At 35.2% G+C, this 26,724-nt stretch overlaps 1 protein-coding gene across 3 annotated transcripts in view; it reads right to left on the bottom strand.

Annotated features, from left to right (window-relative positions):
• The window catches only part of LOC149789727 (disco-interacting protein 2 homolog C-like), a 196,041-nt gene that overhangs the window by 92,209 nt on the left and 77,108 nt on the right, over positions 1–26,724 (bottom strand). For all 3 annotated transcript variants that reach the window (XM_089971746.1, XM_089971747.1, XM_089971745.1), the window contains exons 8-14: positions 24,561–24,621; positions 13,159–13,232; positions 11,395–11,518; positions 9,735–9,826; positions 5,928–6,038; positions 2,572–2,695; positions 128–231 (exon numbers count right to left, since the gene is read on the bottom strand). In XM_089971746.1, coding sequence (XP_089827872.1) covers positions 128–231; positions 2,572–2,695; positions 5,928–6,038; positions 9,735–9,826; positions 11,395–11,518; positions 13,159–13,232; positions 24,561–24,621 — 690 coding nt within the window. The remainder of the gene's footprint in view (positions 1–127; positions 232–2,571; positions 2,696–5,927; positions 6,039–9,734; positions 9,827–11,394; positions 11,519–13,158; positions 13,233–24,560; positions 24,622–26,724) is intronic.

The raw sequence follows: 26,724 nt of genomic DNA on the forward strand, positions 1-26,724 counted from the left end.
ACAAAATACTGGAGAAAAGATATGATGAAATATAATATCTGACTGTATATTGTTGCTTGTATTTCCTTCATAGAATATGGCTTCCTTAATAATATTGAATAAGATGAAAAAGTACAAGATATCTTACCTCAACATAGCATGGGACATCCTCAGAGGTCCTGGGAGAAGGCTGCCAGTCTTTGGGAGACTTACTCATATTTTCAACTGATAACCAGTTCAACTTGGGCCACCCTGGATGTAAAAGTATAAAGGATATAATTTAATTATGCTGTGTATGTCAACTATTTTAGTCAGCCTATTTGTATGCTGCAATATGACAAATCGAGTCTGCTTCTATTTGCCTGTAACAGGACAAATTGAAGTTGATCCTATATGTCTGTATTTAGACAAACTGGGCTAATTGGGCGTGCCTGCCTACTTCTGTTTACCTGTAATGGGACAAATTAGGCCTCTTTCTCTCTGCCCATAATGTATCAAACTGGGCCTGCTTCTATTAGCCTGTAACAGGACAAATGGAAATTGACCCCATATGTCAGTATTATGACAAATTGGGCAAATCTTGCTTGCCTGCTTCTTTCTGCCTTTAATAGGACAAACTGGGCCTGTTTCTATCTGCCTTTAATAGGACAAACTGGGCCTGTTTCTATCTGCCTTTAATAGGACAAACTGGGCCTGTTTCTATCTGCCTCTAATAGGACAAACTGGGCCTGCTTCTATCTGCCTTTAATAGGACAAACTGGGCCTGTTTCTATCTGCCTTTAATAGGACAAACTGGGCCTGTTTCTATCTGCCTCTAATAGGACAAACTAGGCCTGCTTCTATCTGCCTTTAATAGGACAAACTGGGCCTGCTTCTATTTGACTGTAACAGGACAAACTGAAATTGATCCCATGTCAGTATTATGACAAATTGGTCAAATCTTGACTACTTGCCTGCTTCTTTCTGCCTTTAATAGGAAAACTGGGCCTGTTTCTATCTGCCTCTAATAGGACAAACTGGGCTTGCTTCTATCTGCCTTTAATAGGATAAACTGGGCCTGTTTCTATCTGCCTTTAATAGGACAAACTGGGCCTGTTTCTATCGGCCTCTAATAGGACAAACTGGGCCTGCTTCTATCTGCCTTTAACAGGACAAACTGGGCCTGCTTCTATTTGACTGTAACAGAACAAACTGAAATTGATCCCATGTCAGTATTATGACAAATTGGTCAAATCTTGACTACTTGCCTGCTTCTTTCTGCCTTTAATAGGAAAACTGGGCCTGTTTCTATCTGCCTTTAATAGGACAAACTGGGCCTCTTTCTATCTGCATGCAATGGGTCAAATTGGCTGCTTCAATTTGCCTGTAATGTGAAAAATTGTTGTTGTTCTAGGGTTTAACACCATTTTTCAGCACAAGATAGGCTATACATGGCAGCCAGTATAACTGGTGGAGGAAGAACCCTGGAAAACCCAGGGAATAACCACCAACCCACGATAAGCTACTGGCAGGCTTTCCCACGTACCCACACTAGCCAAGCCTAAGATTCAAACCCACGCAGAAAGAGGTGAGATGGCAATGATCCGGAACGATGAGCGCTTTAGACCACTTGGCCACTCTAAGCCCCTGCAAAAAACTGAGCTTGCTTATAAATGCCTCAAAGATGTGAATAAGTAGCCAAAAAATTGTAAGGAAACTGAATAATGAGTATGTTACAAGCAAGACTGTCATAATGGTATTGCAGTGATGCCCACTATAACATGCACTGATATAACATGAATTTTGCATTTAAAAATTATCAGAGTGAAGCTTCCAAAATTTTACAACAAATTCATCAATTTCTTGACAATCAAAACATTTAATGCCACAATAAACAGATTTCGATTTGGCAAGATATTGTTTCATTACTGTCTTTTTTATATGAATAAAGATGGTAAAAGTTTCTACTTGTGAGTGCTCATTTCAAGCAGGTCAACCCATAAAATCTGTACTCTGATATAAGTTTATGTTTCAAAGATGTCAGCTATAAAAAGTGTATAATTGTAACTCTTAATTATTACTGAACCATCGGCAATAGTGGCCAAGTGGTAAGAGCGTCCACCTTGGATGCGGGAGTTTGTGGGTTCGAACCCCGGCCGAGTCATACCAAAGACTTCTAAAAATGGTACTAACAGCTGCCTTGCTAGGTGCTCAGTATTGAGAGGTTAGTGTTAGGACTGGTCGGGTCGACCTAGTGTCAGTATAATGTAACTGGGTGGGACATCATGCTACATGTCTGCGGCATAATACCCCAGTGCTAGACATCACTTTAAACTGCCACACTGCAGACATCGTAGCGATATGACTGGAAATTTTTTAAAGCTACATTAAAAATCTAAATAACACATACATGCCACCAGCAACAAAGCCATTAAGTATTCTTTGTATTTGTCTTCACTGTATCCTGTGTAAAATCAGAAAAACAAATGTTTGATCAGTCAACCAGCAAACACAGAAAAAAAACCCACTAAACAACGATGTGGTTGAAAAAAGATTTTAACCCAAATTCATAAATCAATTACTGTTACTGTTTATATATGCATGATACTGTACCTTTAAACGAGACAACCTCTCCATTGGCAGTCTTGCTGAGCCCCTTGTAGCATGCATCCGATGTCAGGGCCCACGTGACATTTAGACTCCCCAACATGAAACCAATACCCTGACCTCCTGCATCCTGGAAAACAATATTCAAGAATACCACCAATGGTACTGAGAAAGGAAACAATAAATAATACAAACTCATTTTAGTCCAATGGGACTCTTTTTACTACTATTACTACTACTACTAATAATAATAATAAAATGGACTTAGTACAGCACCTAATCTTTGGAAGCTCCAAGTGCTTTACAATATTAGTTAATTGTTGTTGTTGTTATTGTTGTTGTAGGGTTTAATGCTATTTTTCAGCACAAGACAGGCTATACATGGTGGCAAGTTAAACTGGTGGAGGAAGAACCCTTGGAAAACCTGGAAAGAACCACTGACCTACGAGAAGCTACTGGCAAGCTTTCTCATTTACTCACATTAGCTGAGCCTGAGACTTGAACCCACACATACAGAGGTCAGATGACAGTGCCCCACAATATTAGTTAATACATAAAAATATCTGACAAGATTACAAAAGCAAATACCATGAAATTACAAAACTAAAACATGCTGACAATATTTAAGGAAGTAAACATTAGCAAATCTTTAAGTCTGTTCTTGTAGTTGAAATAGGTGAGTTTTAAGAGCACACTTGAATCAAATCAAAGTGTCCTTGCGACTAAGATAATTGGACAATTTGTTTCACATAGCTGGGCCCTGGCATGCAAATGAACATCCACATGACTTTACTTTAACAGTGGGAACAATGACCATGCGAGTGTCGGAAGAGGATGGTAAGTTTTAAGATGGGGTGTACATATGGGTGAGGTCCAACAGGTAAAGAGGACTGGAAACAGCCAACAAAATGTATCATGGTAAACAGATTTTTTATTTTATTTGAATCGAATGTGTAGCCAGTGATGGTTACATAACAGGAGGGAGGTATGCTCTGTTCTTCATACTCTAAGGATGATCCAAGCAGTCGTGTCTTTAACATTTTGAATAATCTGTGGTAGATACTGTGAGACTGCAGTGAATTAGTGTAGTCCAGTCTTGAAAGAAAGTTGTGAATGGAGCTGATGCTTCTCAGCATCAGATATGCAGCCTTACATATGTTCACGACATGAGCCGGAATGGTAAGCGTGCTGTCGATAGTGACACCTAGGTTTCATTCTGTGTAAATTTAATATTGCTACTGCTGATAAACATGTAATGGAGAAAGTTTTTACCAGGTTTCAGTTGTATCATCATTCAAATGCAGCTTGTTACATGTCATTCATGAGTGCACAAGGAATGCATATCTCTACACCTTGGAGGATAGTGTGTGTGTGTCTATGTGATTTGAATTTTTAGCGTAACTCTAACAACTTTTCATCATATCGCTATGATGTCTCCAGTGGGGCAGTTTATAATGATGTCTAGCACTGGAGCATCATGCTGCAGACTTGTACCGTGATGTCCCACCCAGTCTCGGCCAGGATTTGAACCTGCAACCTCCAGCATCTGAGGCAGATGCTCTAACCACTAGCCCACCAAAGCGGTCCCTTGGATGATAGCTGCAACTTCAGTTGAGCAGACAATTTGTATATTTGAATGCCACCAACACACAATTTGTGAAACACTGGATATTGATCTATGACAATTGAATGCAGCTGTGAAGAGAATGAAGAGATCAGGACTGAGAACATAGCTCTGTGAAATACCAAATCATAGATCCACTGAGCTGGAATGTTTTCCATTTAAGGACACAATTTGTGTCATATTGACGAAAATGGACTTGAACCATAGTAAGGCTGTATCCTGAATACTACATAAAGCTGTATCCTGAATACTACATAAAGCTGTATCCTGAATACTACATAAAGCTGTATCCTGAATACCAGATACAAGCTGGAGAAGCTGAAGTAATATATCATGGTCTACTGTGTCAGATGCCACAGACAAGTCAAGGAGGGTGAGTACTCTAATATTTCCACTATTCAAAGCAGAGAGAAGGTCATTAACTGGTCCCAGCAGGGTAGTTTCAGTTTCAATACTATGTCAAGTCAAGGAGGTTGAGGACTCTAATATTTCCACTATTCAAAGCAGAGAGAAGGTCATTAACTAGTCCTAGAAGGGTAGTTTCAGTTTCAGTACTATGTCAAGGGCAAAATGCAAACCATACATTGCTAAAAGACTATTTGAATTAAGATGAAATACAAGCTGGGATTGAACAACTTTTTCAAAGATTTCTTTAATGAAGGAGAGAGTAGCAACAGGGCAGTAGTTCTTTAAAGCATTAGCATCTAGTGTTGGTTTCTTCAACAGTCGGCTTTAAAATATAAAAAAAAATGATGGGAATTCCCTGGGTGAGAGAAAAGTGTTGATAACATTGCTTAGTGAAGGCAATATTGAATCCAGGCACCCAATCAGCAGCGATGTGGGAATTGGATGGAGTTCATATGACTTTGGGGCACTCTTCATCACAACCGTATGTAACCAAATAGAGACTGGTTCAAATGCAGTTAAATGGTGATATGCATAGACTGTATCACAACTGTATTTATGGCAATGATGAGTCAATTCGAATTGTGTAATAATGCAACAGAGCACAGTCATAGTTTTTAGTGACAGCTGTAGCACATTTCATGATCCAAGTTACATGGCTCCACAAGCAATGGTGCCTCAGAAAATGTAATGATGCAAAAAATTCAGCCAAATTACTGGACCATGAAATACGGATCACAATGAATATCTTTCGATGAAAAGTGAAGTATTCAACATCATGTTTAAATACCAAGACATACCTGACTGTAAGAAAGGTTTCCAAGAAAAAGACCTAAATGCACCGTAAGCAAATGAAACTAAGCAAAATGCAGAGGAAACACAAAAGAATGAAGCATGAAAGTGGCAGCAGTGACCTAGATTTCTCTGATGGCTACAGTACTTCTACATAATAAATTATGTGATTTTACTGACAAAAGAGCTATAGAACAACCTGAACACAAAAAATATAAAATCATTAAGCAAGAAAATAAACACTGGTAACATTGATCTAATTTTCACTGAATGGTGTAGCACCACACATTATGTTTATAAATACCAATTTATCTTACTATATGAGCACTAATGTCTTAGAAAATGTTGAAAATGTAAACCTTGACTTGAGTAGTTGATGCCAGACGGACAGACAGACAGTCTCCAAGACCTTCAAATAGCTGGACCAACACTAATGGACACATCCTAGGTCAAAAAGGTTGCATTCATTAGTTTGTGTCATAGTATTAGTAGGGTATGCAAGGCCTACATCACATCTTGAAACAAACAACAGATTACTTACCCTCTTTGATGTAGGAACCTCAACAGGAACAGGGACAATCCCTGCTACGATGCAACCATAGAAAGCACAGATAAATGATATGGGATCGTTGTTGGGGAACACTAGTGCCACCTGTTATAAAAAATAAAAAATAAAAAAACGTCATTAAGTTTTAGATAAATGCACCATTACTAGACCACCAGACCTGCAAACCCTGATGAGTCCGTCTCAGTAAGTCAGTTGAATTTTTTCCTGCAAGATTGATACGTTTTCAGTAAGATGTAACAAAATATCAATAACTGCTACTGTAAAGCTGGAAAACATAATTAAAAGTTTGATGCAGCGACAGCTAACATTATGTTCAACTGATAAGTTTGTAAAGTACGCATAGACTTTTTTTATCACTAGTACAGTTGCACAAACTTTACTTCCAAACCCTATGCAACTCAATGGCTTGTTGCTATCTCACAACTTCATGTAATTCTGGGAAGTTCTTTTTTCATTTCACATGATGACAGCAATCATACTTCCTGCCGCGAGACATACTCAAACTGGCACGTGATGTCCAATTGACGTAATTGTGTCCTTTCCAGCTTTTATTCACAAGAATCTGAATACTCCTTTTTATTCTTCTGCATTGATTATTAACACTTTTCTAGAACGTTATTATCCCTTTCATCTTAAATATGCATTGCCCTCTGGGCACTATTTTTAAAGCATCTGGGGTGCTGCTGTAAAGATAGTCTTGTTTCCTGGCTAATTTCACAAATTCTAATATGAGACCTGGATCCAAATCAAATATGGATGAACCAGTTATCTGGATTTTTCAGCAATGATCATTTTTCCATAGTTTTTGCTTGGATGCCATAAGTACGTATCTTAAGGGTAATTTTCGTAAGACTTGGCAGCTCTGGACCACACTCACATCTCACAGGTAATGGTGGAAAAAGTAACTGAATGAATGAATCAATTAACATGTTCTATTTTGGGGGAGAAGCCAAAAGATCATACACTTAATATGTGACCACTTTCACATTTATACGAGCTTTTCTTTGTAGCTAAGTAATTCAGTTATCTGCATGTCAAAATATAGATGTATATGAAATTCTTGGCCAGATAAATATGGTAAAAGCAGGATATAATTCTTGTGTGGGTTATATAAAATAATGTCAATTATTATTAATTGTATTTCTGCACAAACAAGAGGCCCTGGATGGAAATGATGATCTAATGGCAAAAAGAATTTCAATTATGACCGTTATTGAATGTAATCAAAAACAGTGGTTTAGAAAAACGTGCATGAAACAAGATTACCTCATGTAAACTGATTCTCCACTGGGCAACTAGAATTTCCAAGAATTCAATATAAGACCATGTTATACTTTTAATTGTCAATTGTTAAAACCATCAATGATATTCTTCAATGATAACAAAATTTTCAAATTTGCTGTTGTGGTGCACATACTGATTTCAACTTTCCACCATTTTAATTGAGGATAAAGTAGACATCGTAAGAAGTGTTGTGGTAAAAACTCCATGAGATAATGATGATCCATTAGAAGGCGTACTGACAATAAAATTTTAAATACAGTTGTACCAACCACATTTGGATGTATGACTAAAACATAATTTCATTTAGAACCAACTAGGTGTCATTTGAAGTCTTTTGGTGAAAAGCCCATGTTGATATAGACATCCAATTGGGAGGAGTAGACACAATATTTTTAAGGTGGCTGCTGCTGTGGCTATATTGGATTTCACATTGTCACCTAGGACCAAGTAGACATCATCTTGGACCAAGTAGACATCAACAAAGTGTTTTGTGAATACCCCATGCTATAATGGCCATCAATTCAGGGGCAGTAGCGATGAAAGGATTATTTTTAAGTTATGGCAGCCATATTAAATGTGCGATTGGCACCATTTTAATTTAGAACCAACTAGGTGTCATAATAAGTTATTCAGTGAAAACTTCATGCTAATTCAGGAGGTGTAGTGTTAGCAAGATTTTTATGATCACTGCTGTATGGCAACCATATTGGAAGTCACATAGGCACCATTCTTTTGGTGAAAACCACTCGAACATTTATAACTTTCCCTCAAGCAGAAGTCGTTAAAAGATTTTCAAGATGGCTGTTGTGGGGGACACCTTTTAATTTAAGACAAACAAGGCATCATTATTAGTCTTTTAGTGAAAACCATCTGTTGGAATGACCACCCATTTAGGAGTAGTAATGATAATATGCAACATTATCAGTCTTTTAGTGAAAACCAAATGTTGGAATGAATGACTACCCATTTAGAAGTAGTAATAATAACATGATTTTCAAGGCGGCCATTGTGGTTGCCATATTGGACCCTAGATAAGTACCATTTTCATTTATGACTATTTGATATCACAAGTCTTTTAGTGAAAATTCCATGTTGATTAGACCATCCATTTGAAAGGAGTACTATATGCTGACTTTTAAAATGGCTCCCATAGCAGCCATGATGTACAACCGATCAGCACCATTTTCATTTAGGACCAACTGCGCATCATAAGAAGTCTTTCTGTGAAAACCCCACATTGCCATGACCATCCATTCAAGAGCAATAACGCAATTTTCAAGATGACCACTGTGGTGGACATAATGGTTTTATAAGCATCGCAACTTCAGCTATGGTCATATCCAACCTGATGTTCCAGTTCTTAACAATGCTGCCCCCAGTCCTTTTGAAAAAATCCCTTTTAATTAATACTTATTCCATTTTTATGTATAACTTTCTGATGATTTTTATGTATCTACCACAATATGTGACTAATTACTGAACAATATTATTACAAACATGTTTTACTGGGTCTTAGTATTTATGGACTGTAGCAGCTGCTAAATTGATGAAAATTGGTAACCTATAAAAACCTGACATTTTAGCAGATTGACTAGTCCTGTCTAAATGAGTGACTGCACAATGTTATACAACACAGGGAAGCAAATACTACCAAGGCCCTGTAGCAGATTTGTTTAGTTTGGATGCTAAACATTTTCATCACCCACCCACCCCCATGACAATTTTATTGTACTTAAATTCATGGACTGGACAAGAAGTCCCATTGTTTCCACTGAAGAAAATATTAACTCCAATTCATAGCTGGCTTATTTTTTTAAAAATGTTAAATATATCCAATTCTGTTCCTACTTTTTGTTGGTTGTTTGTAATGCCATTTTTCAGCAAAAGATAGGCTACACATGGTAGCCAGTATAACTGGTGGAGGAAGAAACCTGGAAAACCCCAGGAACGACAACCGACCCATGAGAAGCTACTGGCAAACTTTCTCATGTACCCATGTTCGCCGAGCCTAAGCCTCGAACCAAAGCAGAGATAGGTGAGATGGTAGTGGTCCATAATGGTGAGTGCTTTAGACCACTCGGCCACTCGGGGCCACTTTTTGTAGCCATTAGTCAAGATTTTCTTATACAAATGAAGAGTTTGATAGGTGAAACAATTGGTGGAACAAAAATTGCAAAATAAAGTAGATTGCTATTATTGTTTTATGCTCTCTGTGTGTATATATGTGTGTGTGTTACTTTGTAAGTATACATACAAGTGCATGTATCTTAATTCGCATGTATGAACGTAAGTGTATTTCTGTGTGTGCATTTGTATATGCTTATATATGCATTTCTGTTTATGCATATATGTGCATTTGTGTTTATAAATATATATACACACACACATACACATACACATAAACATGTATGCATGTGTTTCTGCATTTAAAGTGTTGCTGAACTATATTCCTAAATGTTCTATTAGTGTATTTTAACATGTATGAAGACAACTCACCCTGTCTCCAGGTTTGATTGGTGCCTCCCCTTTCTGTCCCACCTTGTTCAGTAAGTTATAGGCAATCTTCTGTGTTTTACTGTGCAACTTGCCTGAAAGATGATTTATAAATAATCTTTCATAACTTGCTTTGTGATTCCTCAATGTTAAAGCACTCACATGAATCCTTAATGTTGAACCACTCAAATGTGATTTGTCAATGTTACAGCACTCATGTGATTCCTCAATGTTAAAGCATTCATGTGATTCCTTAAAGCACTCACATGAATCCTTAATGTTGAACCACTCAAATGTGATTTGTCAATGTTACAGCACTCATGTGATTCCTCAATGTTAAAGCATTCATGTGATTCCTCAATGTTAAAGCACTCATGTGATTCCTAAATGTTACAGCATTCATGTGATTCCTCAATGTTAAAGCACTCATGTGATTCCTCAATGTTAAAGCATTCATGTGATTCCTCAATGTTAAAGCACTCATATGTGACACTCATATGTGATTCATCAATGTTATATCACTTTTATATAATTCCTCATGTTAAAGCTCTCATATTAAATCTTATTCTCAATGTTAAAGCACTCATATGTGACACTTATGTGATTCATCAATGTTATATCACTTTTATATAATTCCTCATGTTAAAGCTCTCATATTAAATCTTATTTTAAATGACTAATCGAATATTTGATGTTCAAGCCACATTTTTGTACTGTACACCCAGACCGGAACTACTTAGTATTGTTACTGTTGACTGATTGTTGGTAATCTTTAAATACACCAAATCAGACTTTTATAAAATTCTTTTCTGCTGTGAAATCCATTCACACTGCATGGCAAAACAATTGACCAGAAAGTTTATGAGAGAGTATGCAATAAATGCAAAATCACATTTATGTTTTAGTCTGAGCTGGGGAAAAGAATTAATCTGGTTATGTTCATTGAAATACATCAAAGCCTATTATTATTATTATTATTATTATTATTCCAATACTGCAGTGGAAAAATAAATTAAATAAAAAGAACTTTAAACAAAACCCTAATTCAAATTTGATAAGTGTGACCTTGGTCTGAAGGTCAAAAGGGAAAACAAACACACTGCTGAGCGAATTATCTTAGCTTCTAAATCATTCATCCCAAGAATGAAAAATATCCATCAAAGAAATATTAACTAAAATCCTAACAACAATTTTGCATGACTGTGGCCTTGGCCTGAAGGTCAAAGGGGTTTAGCTAGTGTTTGGCAGAATTAATTGCCTTAGCTTCATAATCATTCATCTCCAGTATGATGAAAATCCAAGAAGGTTAGAAAACATAGGCCAATGAAAGAATCTCAATCTCAACCTTCATGCAGTTTTCTTGGACTCTAATCTGACAATCAGATCAAAGAAAGTATGATGAAAATGGTTTAGGAAATACATGCAAAAAACTGTAATCAAATCCTTTAAAAAAAAACTTCATAATTAATATATTCCTGATGACTTTGATGACAAAATCAAAAAAGTGATTGCTTTAACACAAGATCAAGAATGAGATCTTAATCATTAATGCCAATATCAAAACACATGCTAAAGTTGTCACATGCCAAAATAAAAAACATTATAACTTTATGCCACTGTATACTATATCAGGTGTGAAAATGATCTGTTGGATTCAAGTTACCATATGTTAAATTGATGGAAGGTTTTCCATTCTGATCTAAGACTGTCACAGCATTTGCTTTGTATGTGGAAGATCCGTATCTGTGTAGAGCTGCCTCCAGATTTCGTGGGAGACCTGAAGGCACCTGTATGAAAAATCATCCATAAGTCACTGCAATGTTTAATAAATACACTGGGTGGAAAACAACTGAGGCACTATATATGGCAAAACATCAGCATGTCTATACAATTATATCTATTCAAATAAGGATTCTCTAATTATGAAAAACATTGGGATAATATAACTACAATGCATTTCAACTGATATCATGATCTCTCACTGCCTAGCCTGCCCAAACACCCCTCTCTCTCTCTCTCATTTTCAAAACATAACTGTGCTGTTGCTGTTGTTATCGGGTTTAACACCATGTTTCAGCACAAGGTAGGCTATACATAGTGGCCGTTATAACCGGTGGAGGAAGAACCTGGGCAGACCCTGGGAAGAACCACCAACCCACAGCAAGCTACAAACTTTCACAATGACTGAACCTGAGACACGAACCCAAGTAAACACAGGTGAGTTGGCAGTGATCTGCAATGGTGAGCACTTTAAACCACTTTACCACTCAGAATCCCTATAACTATGTGTACTTCTGTGTATTTAAGATCTGCAGAAATAATTTATCCCCCTACAATGTCTTAAACTGTTAAGAAGAATATCTGCTAGTTTATTGCTGTTTAGTTTTTAAAAGGAAGTAGAAATTAGCAACGTGTAAAAAAAAATACCAATCAATGGTGTTTACTAGCTGATGCACAGAATTGGTCACTACATGACTGTCACTCATCCCTGATAATATGCAGTACAGCTGTTAGTAGCAAAGAAGTGTACCTAATATTGGGTGTTGTTTCTGGAGCCAGTTTAAAATGTACTTCAGCAAGTCAAGAATAAATAACAAATACCTAGTCCTATGTGGCAGCTGGTGCAGACCCTCTATGTGGTATGATACAAGAAATATGAAAAGAAACGGAGTACTTTTTTCATTGACGGGTGTAATAACTTTCATAAATCATCACTGGAATCACACTAACAATGTTGCTCCTTAACTCACCAAACATCATTGATTATAATGCAAGAGATGTCATCAAGCCATGGCATGCTGTTGGAGAATGAAACAGAAGACTCGAGATGGGACTTTATGAACTGAAATCTGATGATGAATGATGACTTTATGAACTGAAAACTGATGAATGATGATGACTTTATGAACCAAAATATGTTGATGAATGATGATGACTTTATGAACCAAAATCTGATGATGAATGATGATGACTTTATAAACAGAAATCTGATGATGATGACTTTATGAACCAAAATCTGATGATGAATGATGATGACTTTATAAACAGAAATCTGATGATGAATGATGATGATGACTTTATGAACCAAAATCTGATGATGAATGATGATGACTTTATAAACAGAAATCTGATGATGAATCATACTGAAAATTATAAGTTCTAAGTGAGTTTTACTTGTGAAATACAGCTGTTCTTAATACAGTCGTGTTTTGTTAACTACAGCTGTTCTCAATACAGTCTTTTTTGTGAAATACAGGTTTGAGTAGAGGAATAATGCTGAATTAGAAATTAAACTGCTTGCTCTTTGATTTTAGCAGGACCTGTAAAAAACTTCATTACAGTGATCATGTGGATTAATGAAACAAAATTCTAATTTGAAACACTGGAATGTCTAAGAGACCAGTGTCTCTGAGGAAAACAAACTTACTATTAATGCATCTCCTACCACTGGACTGAGAACGCTGCCCTCTGGTTTTGGTGCATTGGGGTCAACTTGTGGCACTGAAATAACGAAAAACAAATTCTCTTTTACAGCAGAGAAATCAAGAGTCGAAGTGGACCTGATATCACTCAACTGCCTTAAATAACCCGACAGTTGACTATTTTACCACTCTGATTTTTCTAGCATTAAAATCCTATACAAACTGTCTCCAAACTGTACACTGGGCTGAGTTTACCTGCTTCAGTATCTCCTGCTTAAACTTCTTTTGAAAAACAAACTATTCTTAAAATGCACAGGGCTTTACTCATTATCAAAAAGTCAACCATGCTTTTGATGATCTTAAACAGATAAAAAAGATATGGCTTGATGACATGTAACAGATTCAGCCTGTCAGATGCACAATGAATTTATAAATAATGTGTTGATCCCACTTGCTTTTGAAACTGCCAGAGTTCTTGGTGATATTCAATTTTATGGCTATATAATCTTGCTTTTTTGTTAACAGCCATGTCGTATCATATGTATTGTTGTGGTCATCATGCTTTCTTTTCAACAGCCACGTCATATCATATGTATTGTTGTGGTTATCTTGCTTTCCTTTCAACAGTCATGTCATATCATATGTATTGTTGTGGTCATCTTACTTTCTTTTCAACAGTCATGTCATATCATATGTATTGTTGTGGTCATCTTGCTTTCTTTTCAACAGCCATGTCATGCCATATATGTACTGTTGTGGTCATCTTGCTTTCTTTTCAACAGCCCTGTCATGCCATATATGTACTGTTGTGGCCATCTTGCTTTCTTTTCAACAGCCCTGTCATGCCATATACGTACTGTTGTGGTCATCTTACTTTCTTTCCAACAGTCATGCCATATATGTACTGTTGTGGTCATCTTACTTTCTTTTCAACAGTCATGTCATATCATATGTATTGTTGTGGTTATCTTGCTTTCTTTTCAACAGCCATGTCATATCATATGTATTGTTGTGGTCATCTTGCTTTCTTTCCAACAGCCCTGTCATGCCATATATGTATTGTTGTGGTCATCTTGCTTTCTTTTCAACAGCCCTCTCATATCATATATGTACTGTTGTGGTCATCTTACTTTCTTTTCAACAGCCCTGTCAGGCCATATATGTATTGTTGTGGTCATCTTGCTTTCTTTTCAACAGCCATGTCATGCCATATATGTATTGTTGTGGTCATCTTACTTTCTTTACAACAGTCATGTATTATATGTACTGTTGTGGTCATCTTACTTTCTTTTCAACAGCCCTGTCATGCCATACATGTACTGTTATGGTCATCTTGCTTTCTTTCCAACAGTCATGCCATATATGTACTGTTGTGGTCATCTTACTTTCTTTTCAACAGTCATGTCATATCATATGTATTGTTGTGGTCATCTTACTTTCTTTTCAACAGCCCTGTCATGTCATATATGTACTGTTGTGGTCATCTTACTTTCTTTTCAACAGCCATGTCATGCCATATATGTATTGTTGTGGTAATCTTACTTTCTTTCCAACAGTCATGCCATATATGTACTGTTGTGGTCATCTTACTTTCTTTTCAACAGTCATATCATATGTATTGTTGTGGTCATCTTGCTTTCTTTTCAACAGCCCTGTCATGCCATATATGTACTGTTGTGGTCATCTTACTTTCTTTTCAACAGCCCTGTCATGCCATATATGTATTGTTGTGGTCATCTTGCTTTCTTTTCAACAGCCCTGTCATGCCATATATGTACTGTTGTGGTCATCTTGCTTTCTTTTCAACAGCCCTGTCATGCCATATACGTACTGTTGTGGTCATCTTACTTTCTTTCCAACAGTCATGCCATATATGTACTGTTTTCTTTTCAACAGCCCTGTCATGCCATATACATACTGTTGTGGTCATCTTACTTTCTTTCCAACAGTCATGCCATATATGTACTGTTGTGGTCATCTTACTTTCTTTTCAACAGTCATGTCATATCATACGTATTGTTGTGGTTATCTTACTTTCCTTTCAACAGTCATGTCATATCATATGTATTGTTGTGGTCATCTTACTTTCTTTTCAACAGTCATGTCATATCATATGTATTGTTGTGGTCATCTTGCTTTCTTTTCAACAGCCATATCATTTCAAATGTATTCTTGCAAGAAACAGTGAAAGCTTAAACTTGTCATCATGATTTACATACCATTACAAAATAACTTTGATTCAACTAAAATGACAAAATCATCCAGCAAATTCTATTAAATGCATTTTTAGCATAAATGATTTTTTTTTTTAAATTCTTGAAATAACTAAACTATATGTAGAATAGTAAAGACACAAGCCTAAGAACTTCCCCAACATTTATATTGTGTCAATTTTACCAGTTTTACAAACGTCCATACAATATAAACACAGATCTTGATCATAATCCAATATTAAGGATATTAATTATATCAACCTATTTACCAAGTTTAATCAAAACTGGATGAGAAATATAGCTGCAAGGGAGGTAACTACTTTAGCCAATTGGATGAAAGATCATTTCATTAATATGCAGAAGTCTCACATAAAAAAACATGTCACACAACACAATCTTGCAATTTTTACAACAAATTCTGAGAAAAGTTCTCTTGAACAAAAATATGCCTGATTATGTCATAAACATATATAGATCTTGCTCATTCAGCATCCAAATGATATAAGACTGAGTAACAAGTCTGTCAAAATCTGATATAGAAGTTTAGCTCCTAGAGTGTTAACAAACTCAGCCAATTAGATGCAAAACCACATCATTAATATGCATGGATCTTGCTCATAGTTGTACTCATCTGAGATCAAGATGACATGAGCTATTTTACAAACTCATCTGAGGTCAAGATGACACAAGCTATTTTACAAACTCATCTGAGATCAAGATGACACGAGCTATTTTACAAACTCATCTGAGATCTAGATATGAGCTATTTTACAAACTCATCTGAGATCAAGATGACAAACTATTTTACAAACTCATCTGAGATCAAGAAGACATGAACTATTTTACAAACTCATCTGAGATCAAGATGACGAGCTATTTTACAAACTCATCTGACATCAAGACGACTTGAGCTATTTTACAAACTCATCTGAGATCAAGATGACGAGCTATTTTACAAACTCATCTGACATCAAGACGACATGAGCTATTTTACAAACTCATCTGAGATCAAGATGACATGAGCTATTTTACAAACTCGTCTGAGATCAAGATGACATGAGCTATTTTACAAACTCGTCTGAGATCAAGATGATATGAGCTATTTTACAAACTTCAATCAAACTCCTATATAAAATATAGTCCCTAGAGTGGTAAACAGATCAGCCAATTTGATGCAAAATCATCTTAATATGTCTGTATCTCATTCACCATCCAATTCATCCAGCACCTTAATAACATGAGCCTATACACCAAATTTAATCAAAATCTGGCCACAAGAATAGTAAGAAGACCACCAATCAGATGCAAGATCACCTCATTAACACGTAGGGATCTTGCCCATTATTATCACATATGCTTATAATTCAAGTTTTGTCAAACCAGAAATATCACTTCTAGGGAGGGAATAAGATCAGGTGAAAGATCACCTCATTAATGTTTCATGCTCATAGCAAAACTCCCTGAACGACTTGATAAGATGAACCTAATAACCAAGTTTCATCAAAATCAAACCAGAAATGCAATCACAAGAGTGGTAACAAACTTGGTCAATCAGATATATAATCACTTTGTATTATGTGTGGATCTTACTCATTATCAAGACTGTCTGAGATTCTGATGATGTACAATTTCCATAGGTATTCTAATAGATGCCCCGGGAATGGTGCAATTTCAGGGGTGGTGGTTGTCTGAATGCTATACATCAATGTCTGACTGAAAATGTATATAAATTACGTTGTTTTGATATTTCTAACAGTTGTTGGATTACTTGTGTATGTTTTAATTATTTCGAAATACCATAATGGATATATACTGATATGTAAACCAAGACAAGGTATGACTTTTTGGGGGGAAAAATAGATGGGAGGGGTGTATTAGAAGGGGGGCTTTATTAAAATAACTAAGGTATGTTCTTAGTTTGATATAAACCAGATCAGAAACAAGGCCCCTGGATTGGTAACAAAATCAGCCAATCAGATGCAAGTTCATGTCATAAATATTCATGGATCTTAATTTATAACTCGTAAATAATCTTCATTTGTATTTCAAGCCTGATCGAAAGTGGTTGATAAAAACAGCCTTCAAAGTGTTAAGAACAAAACCGATCCCTAAATTCATACAGTATTTTGAAAAAAAGACATAACTATCATTGAAGGTCATTTTCTTTTGAAATGATCCTGTCATATTTTATCAAAGTAGTAACCACTAAGACTAATTGTTTCAGGACTAGATATCTGAGTTATGTCCCTTTACATTTTTATTTTATTTTCTTACTGGCCTTTCAAGGTCAAATAGCCAGATAAGCTAAATATTAATGTTGCTTGATTATAAGAAACACAAGCTACTCTTAGCAACAGGGAAAAGACAGCCTGCCATAGGCTGTAAGGGATGATGTCAAAACAAATCAAGAAATTAAGCTAAATTAATATACTGCATCGCTGATGCACTTTCTCATTGGCAATTAGCACAATATGATTTAGCACAATCAATTATCAAAATTTGATATAACACAATAAATTAGCACAATTTGATAGTGCACAATTAATTGGTAAAATCTGATATGGTACAATCAACTGGCACAATCTGATATTGTACAATGAATTGATACAATCTGATACTGTACAATCATTTGGCACAATCTGATATTGTACAATCAATTGATACAATCAATTGATACAATCTGATATTGCACAATCAATTAGCACAACATGATTTAGCACAATCAATTATCAAAATTTGATAAAACACAATCAATTAGCACAATTTGATAGTGCACAATTAATTGGTACAATCTGATATTGCACAATCAATTGGTACAATCTGATATTGTTCAATCAATTAGCATAATTTGATATTGTACAATCAATTGGTACAATCTGATATTGTACAATCAATTGGTTCAATCTGCTCTTGTACAATCAATTGGTACAATCGGATATTGTACAATCAATTGGCACACTCTGATATTGTACAATCAATTGGTACAATCTGATATTGTGCAATCAATAGGCGCAATCTGATATTGTACGATCAATTGGTACAATCTGATATTGCACAATCAATTAGCACAATATGATTTAGCACAATCAATTAGCACAATTTGATATAGCACAATCAATTATCACAATTTTATAGTGCACAATGAATTAGCACAACTGGATATTGCACAATCAATTAGCACAATTTGATATAACACAATCAATTGGCACACTGACAGAGTCAACTGAGATTTTTAAGTTGATCACTGTCATTTTCTAGATCCACAAAACTGATAGATGACAATTTACTATTGATTATGTAGAATTTAACACTGATGCCAATTCTAAAGCTCATTGCTGGAGGAGAGGGTAAAGGATCCATTTTTAGCTTATGCTGTTCAAATATACATGTACACAGACACAAGATAAACCAAATTATTACAAAACTTGTTGTACCAAATTCACTTATCTACTGTAATTTAGATTTATAACTTTATCATATAAACTTCTTCTCAAAGATCAAACGAAGAGCTTGATAAATCAATTATTGTATCTATTAGAGTGCATTAAAAAAATCAATTATGATTAATCAAATCTTCAGTGCTTGCACAATGTACCAAAGTTTCAGGACTTAAGGCAGAAAGTGGTCAGACAAAGGTCACCATTGTAATAAATCCTCAACAATATTGTGAAGTGTCATAAAAAAGATATAACATGCAATAGGGTCACAAGATGCTTCACATACACCGAGGAAAAGTTGGCTGAGCAAGATATATCTATACTTTGTTAACACATTTCAAAACATATATATATATATATATATATATATATATATATATATATATATATATATGAGAGAGAGAGGCTTTAATCTTTAATGTTAACATGAGTAGACAGGTTAGTTATTTAACTACCTGAAAATATTTTAAAAGATTGCTAAATGGATCAATGTGTAACGATCATGCAGGTGACTGTTAGTGTTAGTGATGCAGGAACTACCCTTTCCAATTAAATGATACATTTCTACATCTCTGGTTAGGTGAAGTGTATAGCAGGATATTTTTGTTAATTCTTATTATTTAAAGTATGTATGAAAGTGGTATGTTTAGGAGAAAGCCAAAGTTGATGAAAACTGCTTGTAGCATGCATAATACAACATTAACATTACACATTATGTTGATTTACTGATAAGGCTGAAAATGTTTTATTTAAGCTACATTTACCTTTGAGTAACATTTCTATTTAAGAACCGTGGATTAGTAACATTTTGTTTAAGAAACACCATTTTCGGTTCATAGTCACAGTAAGGTTTCTTAAGCCTGTTTTTGATCCTTCAAAAGTATCCCATGTTCATGTCCACATAGCACATCCAGTTGCATATATTTACCAATTTACTGTCATCATTTAGATATATGCTGCATTAGCAAAATCATGATGGTCCTAGGAATGCTGCACCAATATTGTCCAATATATTAAGCACACATATATTTTACAAACTCAAACTGTCATAATAAAAGCTAAAAGATGTTGAGCAAATAATACAAGCAAGATATATATATATATATATATATATATATATATATATATATATATATATATATATATATATATATATATCCTTGTATTAGGACATTTATGGAATGTGCTCAATACAGCTCTTCCTCATTACAATGCCATTCCATACTTAACAGTGAAACCCATGACAAAAATTAAACCATTATATCTGATCCAGTCTATAAAATATGGTCTGAAAATAAGTATCATGATGTATTACATTTACATTTCCTTTTAAAAACAAAACATTTTAGACAAATTAAATGTATAAAAACTAAATTTTGTACTATATGTCACCCTCTGCATTTATCAAATTTTTAATAATTCCCCATGGTAAGGTATATACACAACTTCTTATTATACCATTTTTGGGTACCTAATGTTATTTTCACTGTACCATGGCTGGGTAAATAATGTTTTTCTCACTACACCAATTCTCATTAGACAGCTGTTGGTATATAACACCATTTCCACTATCATATTTGGGCAAATAAACCAATTCTCATTATACAGCTGTTGGTAAATAACACTATTTCCACTATCATATTTGGGCAAATAAACCAATTCTCATTAGAGAGCTGTTGGTATATAACACTATTTCCACTATCATATTTGGGCAAATAAACCAATTCTCATTAGACAGCTGTTGGTAAAAAAACCCACTATTTCCACTATCATATTTGGGCAAATAAACCAATTCTCATCAGACAGCTGTTGGTAAATAACACTATTTCCACTATCATATTTGGGCAAATAAACCAATTCTCATTATACAGCTGTTGGTAAATAACACTATTTCCACTGACATATTTGGGCAAATAACCAATTCTCATTAGACAGCTGTTGGTATATAACACTATTTCCACTATCATATTTGGGCAAATAAATTTCCACTATCATATTTGGGCAAATAAACCAATTCTCATTGGACAGCTGTTGGTAAATAACATTATTTCCACTACCATATTTGGGCAAATACACCTATTCTCATTAGACAGGTACATAACATTGTTCTCATGATACCACGGTTCAGTAAATCAAACTATTCTCACTATAATGTGGGTGGCACATAATGCTATCTGAACAAAACTGCGGCTGGACACAAAACCATGGTTGGACACATAATCGTGTTTGGACACATTTCGCTATACCAAGATCATGTATATAATGCTACTCTCACTATAACATGGTTGGGTATATAACACTATTAACATAATACCACAGCTGCATAAAAAATGCAACAATCACTATATATCAGTTAGGTACATGAAACTATTCTCACTATACCATGATTGGGTATGTTATGTTATAGTCATGAAAATGGGGTTGGGAATATAATGTTATTCCACTACACCACTGTCAGGTAAAGAACACTACTATACCAAGGTTGAGTAAATAAACCTATTCTCACTATAATGTGGTTGGGTAAATAATGCTTTTATCATTACACCACTGTTGGGAACATAGCGCTATTGTCACTATAAAACTGTTTGGTACATAACACTATTGTCACTATACAACTGTTGGGTACATAATGTTATTATCATTACACCACTGTTGGGTACATAATGTTATTGTCACTATACAACTGTTGGGTACATAATACTACTGTCACTATACCACTGTTGGGTACATAGCACTATTTTCACTATACCACTGCTGGGTACATAATGCTGTTGTCAGTATACAACTGTTGGGTACATAAAACTATTGTCACTATACCACTGTTTGGTACATAACTCTACTGTCACTATAACAATGTTGGGTACATAAAACTATTGTCACTATACCACTGTTTGGTACACAACACTACTGTCGCTATAACAATGTTGGGTAATTAACACTACTGTCACTATATAACTGTTGGGTATATAACGCTAAATAAATCTATTCTCACTAAAATGCGATGGTAGGGTAAAGAAACCTGTTTTCATGATAATGTGGCTGGGTAAATAACTCTATTATCATTATACCAATGCTGGATACATAATGCTACTGTCACTATACCACTGTTGGGTACATATTGCTACTGTCACTATACCAATGTTGGGTACATATTGGTACTGTCACTATACCACTGTTGGGTACATATTGGTACTGTCACTATACCAATGTTGGGTACATAATGCTACTGTCACTATACCACTGTTGGGTACATAATGCTACTGTCACTATATCACCATTGGGTACATAATGCTACTGTCACTATACCACCATTGGGTACATATTGCTACTGTCACTATACCACCATTGGGTAAATAGTGCTACTGTCACTATACCACCATTGGGTAAATAGTGCTACTGTCACTATACCACCACTGGATAAATAATGCTACTGTCACTATACCACCATTGGGTACATATTGCTACTGTCACTATAACACCATTGGGTACATATTGCTACTGTCACTATACCACCATTGGGTAAATAATGCTACTGTCACTATACCACCATTGGGTACATATTGCTACTGTCACTATACCAATGTTGGGTAAATAATGCTACTGTCACTATATAACTGTTGGGTACATAATGCTACTGTCACTATACCACCATTGGGTAAATAATGCTACTGTCACTATACCAATGTTGGGTAAATAATGCTACTGTCACTATACCACCATTGGGTAAATAGTGCTACTGTCACTATACCAATGTTGGGTAAATAATGCTACTGTCACTATACCACCATTGGGTAAATAATGCTACTGTCACTATACCACCATTGGGTAAATAGTGCTACTGTCACTATACCACCATTGGGTAAATAGTGCTACTGTCACTATACCAATGTTGGGTACATATTGGTACTGTCACTATACCACCATTGGGTAAATAATGCTACTGTCACTATACCACCATTGGGTAAATAGTGCTACTGTCACTATACCACCATTGGGTAAATAGTGCTACTGTCACTATACCAATGTTGGGTACATATTGGTACTGTCACTATACCACCATTGGGTACATAATGCTACTGTCACTATACCAATGTTGGGTACATAATGCTGCTGTCACTATATAACTGTTGGGTACATAATGCTACTGTCACTATACCACCATTGGGTACATAATGCTACTGTTACTATACCAATGTTGGGTACATAATGCTGCTGTCACTATATAACTGTTGGGTACATAATGCTACTGTCACTATACCACTGTCGGGTAAATAAAGTTATTCTCACTATACTTTGGTTTGGAACACAACATGGTCATCTGTTACAGACTCCAAGTATTTAGAATGAGGAGGAGCTGTAACACTGCATGCAAGATGGCACATCATATTAGCAGGTCAGTCTATATGCAAAGACTTCATATTTATCTGACAGAATACTTGGATACAGCAACATATTACAAAGATATAACTTTTACGAATGAAGATATGGCACTGATAAATTTAATAGTATCCAATAAGTATAAAATGATGAACAGAGAAAGGTGCTACAGGAATGAATGACTTGGAAAAGAAACAAATGTTTGTGGGTGGGTTAAGGGTTGGGGGGCTGGGGGTAGTTGGAGCTTAATTGCAGATAAGCATGGAAATGCAATATTTTCAGAGTTCCACAGACTAATGTACAGCACAATGCATAATGACATTAAGTTATATTGCCTTGCAAAAGTAGGGTGGAGTCATTATGGAGAAAACATTCTGTAAAGAATTATATTTTGATAATAATTAGCAAGAGGTTTGTATAGTATTTCTTACCTATATGCTCTCCTATGTACATGAATACAAATAAGTTATATATACATATATATATAAACTTACTTCATAAGTACTATATAATTATACAAGAGTCTTGGAAAATCATTTTAATGTTGTACTAGTAAACCAAAATTACCATCAAAATTATAGTTAAGAGAAATATTTTATCAAGAACATAACATGTTATTTCATGTTAGATAACATGTTATTTCATGTTACATATCATGTTACTTCATGTTAGATAACATGTTATTTCATGTTAGATATCATGCTACTTAATGTTAGATAACATGTTATTTCATGTTAGATATGTTACTTCATGTTAAATAACATGTTATTTCATGTTATATATCATGTTACTTCATGTTAGATAACATGTTATTTCATGTTAGATATCATGTTACTTCATGTTAGATAACATGTTATTTCATGTTAGATATCATGCTACTTCATGTTAGATAACATGTTATTTCATGTTAGATATCATGTTACTTCATGTTAGATAACATGTTATTTCATGTTAGATATCATGTTACTTCATGTTAGATAACATGTTATTTTCATGTTAGATATCATGTTAGATATCATGTTACTTAATGTTAGATAATATGTTATTTCATGTTAGATACCATGTTACTTCATGTTAGATAACATGTTATTTCATGTTAGATATCATGCTACTTCATGTTAGATAACATGTTATTTCATGTTAGATATCATGTTACTTCAAAAAGGAATATATGCTGATTATTACTGATATCATACAGAGGTCAATTAAGCCAACTTATAAAAAAGCAAACATTGTAAAAATTAATACAATTTTCTCAAGGCTACCAAGCAACACAATAATATCAATTTGCCACTAACATAGTAGATATGAAAATAGCTATTGAAAAAAGAAATTTAAAAATGAAAGAAGAAAAAAATCAGTAGAATAAAGCTGACTCACTTTCCAAAGCTGCCACATCCTCATCGACAAAATAATCCTTTAATGGCTTCCTCTTTGGTCTCTGAAATATCAATACAGGTGCAAACAATGTAAAGTGACAACTATGTTCTTGGAACACAAATGCTCCAACAAGGTGCCTGAAATATCAATACAGTGTAAATAATGTAAAGTCACCTATATGTTCTTGGAACACATGTGCTCCACCCTGGTGCCTGAAATAACAATACAGATGCAAGTGATACAGTGATCTAAAATGTGTTTTTGGAACACTAATGTACCACCATGGTGTCTGAATACTGATTTAAAGACAAAACTTAACCAAAGGGTGATGAATTGAAGGATGGAAGAAAGGAGAACATTACAATATGCCGACAAGGTGAGACATGATCTTAAATATGTTCAAACACTGCTTAGATGCCAATTTACAAGAATCAGCTTTCAACAAGATTGAAGCCTCTACTGTATTTCTTGTCTGGTTTGGAAAGAAAGAAGAAAACAATTAATTAACAGGTGACATGAGAAATAGGTCTGTGAATCTATTAAACATTCTTGTATTGTAACCGTTGAGGAGTTGTGTGATATTAATTTAGTAAACTAATTACTGCTGTTCAGAGGAAGAATTGTGTGATTCTCCTCGAGTAAAACTACTCCGTTGTATGCTCAGGATAGGCACATTAGCACAATTGGAAGTAAGTTCCCTTCTGTGAAGTTTGTATAGCATATTAATACATGCTGGTAACTTAATAACTACAAACCAGGCTATAGGACTTTCTGACATTTCTAAATGCACCTTTGACTGAAACTACACAAACTCATTTGTATAGAAATTATACTGACATGTATAGAAAAACAAACGTGTAACAATTTAAGTTTGTACCAGTCTGCTGATGACACCTTCTTAGCCGAACAGAATTGCTGTAACAGGAAGTCAATTATCTTGTCTACCCAAACTATGATAATTTATTATTGCACCAGTGTTACTGTTTGCCACTCTGGCCGATCATTGGTGTTTCCACACATGAACAACAACAACTACTATATACCCTGATGCCGAGCAATGAATTTTGACGTCTGCATCACATCACCATCTACCTCACAATGGTTGAAATACCTGATGAAATTAATATAATACATGACCTGACGAAGGGCAATAAAAAAAAGATGATCATTATCATCTTGGATGATGACAACCAAATGATGTGTGATGATGACAAAACTTATGACAAGATAGATGATGATGATGATGAAACTGCTGTGATACAAAAGCATATGGTGGTATAGTGATTACGGAATCTGATTAAATTTGGGAACAAAGATGGTGGTGGTGGCATTGATGTTGGGTATGATAACAGTGATAATAATAGTGGTAGTGGCAGTGGCAGATGCAGTGATGGTGGGTGTGATGATAATGGAAACAATGATGCTGGCAGCAGTGGTGGAGGTCATGGCAATAATCATAAGCTTTGATGATAGTGAGAATTATGATGGCAGTCATTCTGCTGTGCAATGACAGTAGGAATGATGTCAGTATTGGTGGTAGTTATGTTGGACTATGACAGTTGAACTGAAGGTGTGATGGTGGCAGTTATATTAGGTGTGACTGGTTGGAATGATGGTGGTGGTGGTGGTGGCAAAAGTGATGTTGGGTTGTGATAAAATTGTTAATGAAGGTGGTGGTGATGATGATATTGTGATTTGATGATAGTTGGAATGAAGGTTGTTGTGGTTGAGAGTGTTGTTAGGATCTGATAATATCATGAATAATGACGGTGTTGATTTCAGTTATGATGGGGTGTGATGCTAATGTAAATAAAGGTGGTACTGGTGGCATGGTAGTAATGATTTGACATGAAGATAACAAAATCAGAGACAAAACAAGGGTCTGAAAACAGATAGGACAACACAATATTTGTGGAATGAGGAAACTTGGTTTGTTTTGGAGCTTTACAGTATAGCAACATATGTACGTTATTTAGTGCCATTGGCAATCATAGTAAAATGCCTTGCCCAATGACAAATGATGGTAGGTGAATAAGGCTGGTCTAATGGTAAGATTACAGGAATTTTAATAAAGTACATTTCCAGTCTAGAGTCTGGAACACTAACCACTCAGCCACCATGGCTGCCTGGAGTTAGCGAGATGAAGGAGGATGGCATATGGTGT

Source organism: Sinohyriopsis cumingii, chromosome 10 (assembly GCF_028554795.1).
Source record: "Sinohyriopsis cumingii isolate HCF-2022 chromosome 10, ASM2855479v2, whole genome shotgun sequence".
Classification (NCBI taxonomy): Eukaryota; Metazoa; Mollusca; class Bivalvia; order Unionida; family Unionidae; genus Sinohyriopsis; species Sinohyriopsis cumingii.